General features: G+C 49.4%; 1 protein-coding gene across 5 annotated transcripts in view; it reads right to left on the bottom strand.

Moving 5' to 3' along the window:
- Nucleotides 1-239: 239 nt before the first annotated feature.
- The window catches only part of Ptk7 (protein tyrosine kinase 7 (inactive)), a 54,495-nt gene continuing 47,532 nt past the window's right edge, over nt 240-7,202 (bottom strand). For 4 of the 5 annotated variants that reach the window (XM_021259782.2, XM_021259784.1, XM_087184572.1 and 1 more), the window contains exons 18-20: nt 2,739-2,890; nt 1,506-1,684; nt 240-1,164 (exon numbers count right to left, since the gene is read on the bottom strand). In XM_021259782.2, coding sequence (XP_021115441.1) covers nt 1,001-1,164; nt 1,506-1,684; nt 2,739-2,890 — 495 coding nt within the window. In that variant the 3' untranslated portion in view covers nt 240-1,000. The remainder of the gene's footprint in view (nt 1,165-1,505; nt 1,685-2,738; nt 2,891-7,202) is intronic. The other variant, XM_013072834.3, reaches the window with a different exon arrangement.

Below are 7,202 nucleotides of genomic sequence, written 5' to 3'. Positions count from 1 at the left end.
TCTAACTGCACTCTAACTTGTCTGGCCCCATACTCCTCCCTGCCCTGCCTGAACAGGAGGCCAAGGGCAGGAGAACCAGACCCACAGCTCCCCCAAAGCTGTGGGAGGAGATGGATCTCCCTCCTCCTTGTGTTCTCAGCAGGCTGGAGGCAAGGACCAGTGCCTGTCAGTTAGCTGGTGACAGCATGGGGAGGAAGAGGAAGAAGAGCATCAATTATGCACAAAAGCAGGGACAAGTCTCGGGTTGTAAAAAAGGCTTTTTTATTGAGAGCAGCAAGTGTAAAAAAAACCACAAAACAAACAAACAGAACAACAATGGTAAAGGTGTGAGGGGAGTGGCCCACCCTCCACAGCTCATCCAGAGCCCACCCAGCCTCCCATGCCCACCCACCCCATGCTGCAGTTACATACAAAAGCCGCCCGCGGTGCATACAAAAAGGGCGGGTTATATAGTGTCAAAAGCTCCTGAAAACTCCTTCATCTGCCAGGCACTTAGGATGAGGGGAGAGGAGGGCAGGGAGGCCGGGGTCTGGGTGATTGTGCCAAGCGACACTGGAGGACTCTTGCCGTGTTCTCCACAGTCCTGGTCCAGAGCCCAGGTGGGGCCCATGGGCGCTGCTGGGTACAGGAAGGAGCCCCCCGCCCCAGCCCTCCAGGCAGAGTTGGCAGAGGAGTGACAGAGCTGCACCTGGTCAGAGGAAGAAGCTGCAGGCCAGAAATCAGGGTTACCTGAGGTACCCACGCTGTCCCTGATGAGGGTGGGGGTGGCAGAGAAAGCTGCCTAAACCAAGGCCCTAGTCACCCGGCTTGGGTATGAATCAGCCTCCCCAAGGCCGAGAGGGAGGGAGAGGAGGGAGACCCAGGCACTGCCCAGACCTTGGCTGTGCCCAGACAGGGACCCCAGGGCCCAGGGGGACGGGGCTCTGCCCTTCACGCTGCAGGCTCCCCAGGGCATTCTCCCCTGCCCCTGCCATCCTCGGCACAGCCTGCCACACCTTGCTCACGGCTTGCCATCTGAGGAGGGGCTGTTCCCCAGGGTGCTGGCGATCTCGCTGAAGGAGGGCCGGTCCTTGGGGCTGGGTGCCCAGCAGCGCTGCATCAGCTGGTAGAGCTTGGAAGGGCAGCCCTCAGGCTGTGGGAGCCGGGCCTTCCCAACCTGTAGATCTGCAGAGGAGGTAGCAGAGGGTGAGGGAAGCACTTAGCAGTCTGTGCAGTGCTCCATAGGTCCCCAAGCAGCACATGACTGAGGGTAATGGGGGAGCGACGGCTGATGGCAGTGGACACTGACTTGGGATGCAACCTAGAGTGGTGAGTCTCCAGGCCCTGCCCACTGTGGCTGGCTGGGAAGGGTCTTCCACGATTTAAGAGTTGTTAGACAGTTGTCAGAGCAGCCAGGGCAGGCGCTGGGGGCAAGGGCTCTGTGTCAATCTGTGCAAAAGCTATGGGCTTGCTAAACACCAACCTCAAATCCAGAGTCACCCCGTGGAAGCACCGCAGCTGCCTACCTGCTAGCACCTCATCATCTGCCTGCCCACTGTGCGGCAGCTCCCCATGGGTGAACACTTCCCACATCAGCACCCCGAAAGCCCAGACATCGGACTTGGTGGAGAAGTCACCCTCCAGGACAGCCTCTGGGGACATCCAGCGCAGTGGCACCCAGGCCTGGCGAAAGTGGTAGTACTCGCTGCAGGACAGAGGCAGCACAGGCAAGGGGTGAGGAGCACAGAACTGGGGTCTTGGGCTTGTCCTACATCTGGGACCCCACCCCAGCTCCGCCCAGCCTTTCCCCATCAAGGCACTCAGGGAAAGCAGTGAAATGTCTGCAGCACACAGGGAATGCTGGGTCCACTCTGGAGGTACCCATGTGGGGTTTGATGGCTTAAAATTCTACTAAGAAGGCCCAGGGATTTAGCTCAGTGGTGCCGCACCTGCCTTGCAAGCACAAGGTCCTGAGTTCGATCACCAGTACTGGAAAAAAAAAATTCCACAAAGAGGGGCTGGGAATATAGCTCAGTGGTGCAGTACCTGCCTGGCAAGCACAAGGCTCTGAGTTCAATTTCCGGTACCAAGAAAAACAAACCAAGCCAAACACAAATTTTACTAAGAATCCTATTTGCCTAAATGTTAACAGAAAAGAAAGCTACTCATCATATATCCTTTCTAGATTAGTTCTAAAAATGTAGAAAACAAGAACTTGTCCAAAGAAAAGAGCTTATAATCAATCATGACCAAAGCAACAGTCAGAAAAACTGGAGTGACTGTAAAGCAGCGGTCTCCAGGGACTCGGGGTGTGCAACACCCGAGAGAAATGTGTGGCTATGACACTGAGCTCTAAATCTGAGGCCTCAAAGCAATAATTATTGAACTCAGGAAGTTGGAGAGGGAGCCAGTTATACTACACATGAACTGTTACAAAGTTTGCCTAGTAAAAAGAGGTTAACTTTTTTTTTTTTAACTTACAGTCTTCTTATGTAATTCAGACTGGCCTTGAACTCACAGCAATCCTGAATACTGTGATTAGAGGTATGAGCCACCCACGCCTAGCTTGAGGGTTATCATTTTTACCACTAGAAAAACATTTACAACTAGCAGGGACTCAGAGCCTGCTGCCCCTTTGGAAAGAGGAGAGGAAGGGTCTGTCCCTACCCTGGGCCTCCAGCTTCGGATAAAGCCCCTCCCCCACTGGATCTACCCACTGGGAAGGAGTGGGGATCCCCACCCCACCTGGACCCTCCTACCTGTTGTACACATCCTTGCTGAGGCCCAGGGCTGATACCTTCACCTGTCTCTGGGCACTGATCAGGCAGTTGCGGGCAGCCAAATCTTTGTGCACAAAGCGGTTGTTGGACAGGTGCTCCATGCCCAGGGCCACCTGGGTGCACAGGGCCACCTGGGGAGAGAAAGGGGCCCATCAGACAGCCCAGGGCAAGAGGTTGAGGTGACCACCAGCTCCTGGCAAGGTCTCCAGACCCAGCACCACAGCAGCCTGAGCCTCTTTGTAAATGGGGATCATGCTGTGCCTGCCTTACTGGGCTGGCGGGGGCTGGATTAGAGGGAATGGAGTGCATGGCACCATGCCTATGTGCAGCAAGTGTTAGATCAAGAGCGGCACACGGGGCCAGGGTCACAGAGTAACCATGTGAGTGGAAAAGAGCGGGGCCTAACACCAGCTTTGAGCTTTATGGTGGGGCTGTTGCTTTTTCTTTTTACTTCAAAAGTACGTATGTTCTGCTGGTTGTGTAAAAACTGTGTGTTTGTGTGAATGTACATGCAGGCACACACATGACTCAGTTTCTAAGGAAATAAATGAAAACCAACAATGCTAGCACCCCATACCCTCAAGGATTCCTTCTCAATGCTATGTTCTCCCTCAGTCAAGAGGTAATCCCCCCTTCCCCAGCCCCTGCCCCAGGGCTGGGGTCAGACCAGGGCCTCACTCATGCCAAGAGAGCACTGTTCCACTGATCTACGTGCCTAGCCATTTTATTTTGTTATTTTGAGACAGTCAAGCCGGGTTGTCCAAGCTAGACCTAACCTTGTGATCCTTCTGCCTCAGTCTCCTGAGTTGCTGGGATTATAGGCTGTGTGGCACTTCCTGGCTGAGATTAATCTTTTTCCTTTTTAAAAAAATCATTGTATTGGGCCTGGGATTTAGCTCAGTGGTGCCATGCCTGCCTCACAAGTGCAAGGTCCTGAGTTCGATCGCCAGTACCGCAAAAAATAAAATAAATAAATAAATAATCACTGTATTTGGTGTGTTTCATGAGTATATACCATGATTTAATCATTCTAATGCCAATGGAGAGATGGGTGGTTTCCAGTTTTGGGCTATTAAGCACAGAGCCGCTTCAAGCATCCTCACAGGTATGAATACACCTGAGTTTCTCTAAGTTGCCAGGGATAGGTGGTAGAATATGAGTAGCTCTAGCACTACAAAATACCATCACACTATTTTCCATAATGTATGAGAACTGGGGAGATTTTTCACTGATACCCTTTTGAGCCATAAGAATATATCATATTATACATTATATATTAAATGTATATAATGAAATATGAGGTCTGATTAAAAAATACAGTGTGTTTAAATAAAAGTCTATTATAGTAGCTGGGAGTGCTGGTGCATGCCTGTAATCCCAGCACTCGGGAGGCTGAAGCAGAAGGATCGCTGTGAGTTCGAGGCCAGCCTGGGGTACATAATGAATTCAAAGTCAGCCTGAACTACATAGCAAGACCCTGTCTCAAAAACAAACAAATAAAAAATCTATTAGGGGGCCGGGGATTTAGCTGAGTGGTTCTGCTGCCTGCCTCACAAGCGCAAGGACCTGAGTTTGATCCCCAGTACCAAAAAAAAAAAATCTATTAGGGCCGGGGATTTAGCTCAGTGGTTCCACTGCCTGCGTCAAAAGCGCAAGGTCCCAAGTTCAATCCCCGGTACCAAAAAAATTAAAAATCTATTATAGTAAAAGATACACTCTCTCCCTCACTTCAAACACACTTAATCCCACTGATCTTGCCACTTTTTGAAGCAGCTCTAGAAGTCTTTCATGAGCGTCCTGAATCCATTCAAAATATTTACCTTTCATGGTCATTTTGATTTTGGGGAAAAGCCAGAAGTCTCATGGTGCCAGATCTGGTGAATAAGGCAGATAAGGACACATCACCATGTTTTTATGAGCCTGCCTTTCCATTGGTGGCACTCGGCAGCGGCAGTCACTGTATTATTTTTTATTATATCTCATAAAGAAACTCACTAAACAGAACTACCAGAACTACTTCAGAAAGTGACAAGAATGATGGGATAAATGTGTTCAAAGTGAAGGAACATCTTGAAGGGGGTTCATGGCAATGTGTCCTTCACTGTAACCAATATATATATATATTTTTTGGTACTGGGGATCGAACTCGGGTCCTTGTGCTTGTGCAGCAGGTGGTGAAACCACTAAGCTAAATCCCCAGCCCTGTAACCAATATTTTTTAAAGTAAATATTCACTGTAGTCTTTGATCACTTCATACTACCACTTTCAAAGCCTATGTTAATGCACTGAACAAACATTAACTGAGCATCCTCTATAAACCACACACAGCAGATGACAGCAGGACATAACAGGTCTGTTCAAGACAGGGCTCCTGGGGAAAGGACAGATGCAAAGGGAGCCAAGGGCTGTGCCATTGTATCCACAGTATGGGGCCACTACCAGGGACAGGAGGTCATCGGTGAACAGAAAAACCAGCATCTCAGAGTCCTTATAAAGACTCATGGTCCTTTCACCTCTGTGGCCTTATCTAAGCCCTGGGGGCCAGCCTGGATGGACCCCTCATATATAAAATCAACCAAACAGAAGAGCAAAGAGGTCCCTGGGACCCACGGGGACCCATGCAAATTATGGACAAGTTCCTGGCCGGTTTTGTGTTTCTTCGGCATCCAGACTTGCTCTCAGAGTCCCTTAGGGAAAAGTTACCACCTCTCAACACAACAATGGAGGGATGAAGATATGAACATGGCCAGTGACCAGAATCACCGAGATCAAGGAAATACAAACTAAGACCCAGTGACATCACTGCACACACATCCAATGGCAAAAGATCAGAGGGCCATCTTCAGCTTATTCAAATGGTTTAGGAAAAAATGCATAAAAACCAATACTATGGCTACAAATGTAAAATAGGGACTAACAAAGCAAATGAGGCAAATATACATAATTGAATTTGGACAAAGGTTTGTAGGGGATTCTTGGACTATTTTTTTTTTTTTTTGTACCGGGGATTGAACTCAGGACCTTGCATTTTCGAGGCAGGTGGCAGAACAACTGAGCTAAATCCCTAGCCCACTTGGACTATTATACTCTTTACATGAAATACCAGCCAGGGATTTAGCTCAGTGGCATAGCGTCTGCCTCGTAAGCGCAAGATCCTGAGTTCCATACCTGACAACAACAACAAAAAGTTTTAAATACCAAAATTAAAATTCACCAGACACACACACACAAATGGCCAATAACCACATTAAAAAATAACAACAATAACTAACTATATAAAAGCAAGCTATATGTAGACTAATAATGGGAGTACATTATGGATTAACCAAGGATTATTTATGGTTTATCTGATTCTATGGTCCTAAGGTTCAAAAGGGAAAACCAGGGAATGGGAGCAGTCAGGAGCTGCTGCCAGGTTTCTCAGCACTGGTGAGGGAAGCCAGCGCAGGGTACAGCTCAGGAGCAGAGCTCATTCTAAGTGTGCTCAGGACCCTGGGTTCCAACCCCAGCACCACTAAATAATGAAAGGAGGGGAGGGGACAACTGCTAACCATCTACTGTGTGCCAGGCCTGGGTGGGGTGGCTGCCTCTCCTCACACCGGCCTATGAGGAAAAGCTCATTCTGAGCTTGGTACAAGGTCCACAGCCAGTGTATATTTCCAGCTCAGTGTCAAATTCTTGCTCTTGAGCTGGACATGGTGGCACATGCCTGTAATCTCAGCACTTGGGAGGGGGAGGCAGGAGGATCACTATGAATACAAAGCCATCCTGGGCTACACAATGAGTTCAAGGCCAGCTTGGACTACATAGTGAGACCCTGTCTTAAAAAAAACAAACCAAACAAACAAAAATCCTTGCTCTTTTTCTTGTTGTGGTAATGGAGATTGAACTCAGGGTTGATCTACCGCTGAGCAACACTCTCAACCTTTTCTTTTTTTTTTTTGGTACCGGGGATCGAACTCGGATCCTTGTGCTTGCGAGGCAGGCAGCAGAACCATTGAGCTAAATCCCCAGCCCTCTAATTTTTATTTTGAGACAAGGTCTCGCTAAGACTCCCAGGCTGGCCTTGAACTCACGATCTTCCTGCCTCCACCCCTGGAGTGGCCTCTCCTGGGTCACACTGCTGGCGATGGGCCCAGAGGGCAGCTGCTGGATGTGGAACTGGCCCTGTGGCATCCATGGCTGGCTCAGAGGAGCTTTTATCAGCTTGGCTCCCGGTCTCAGGCAGGGGAGCTGAACCCAAGTTCAGGGAGAGGGGTTCTCCCAAGACAGCCCTTCCCAGCATGTGTTCTGCCAGGGATGTCTCAGGACTCCACTGGTACCTGCCTACCACAGTCATTGTCTGTTAATGTATTCTGAAGCCAACTGACTGGCTCATAACCAGCATTAGAAAAAGAAATGGAAGAAGAAATATCAGCACAGCTGGGCACAATGGTGCACTC

Source organism: Heterocephalus glaber, unplaced genomic scaffold (assembly GCF_053883595.1).
Source record: "Heterocephalus glaber isolate CG9 unplaced genomic scaffold, H.glaber_assembly_v1.0 deba00001497, whole genome shotgun sequence".
NCBI lineage: Eukaryota > Metazoa > Chordata > Mammalia > Rodentia > Bathyergidae > Heterocephalus > Heterocephalus glaber.
The sequence above is the reverse complement of the archived record's forward strand: the minus strand, read 5'-3'. Positions and strand labels throughout refer to the sequence as shown.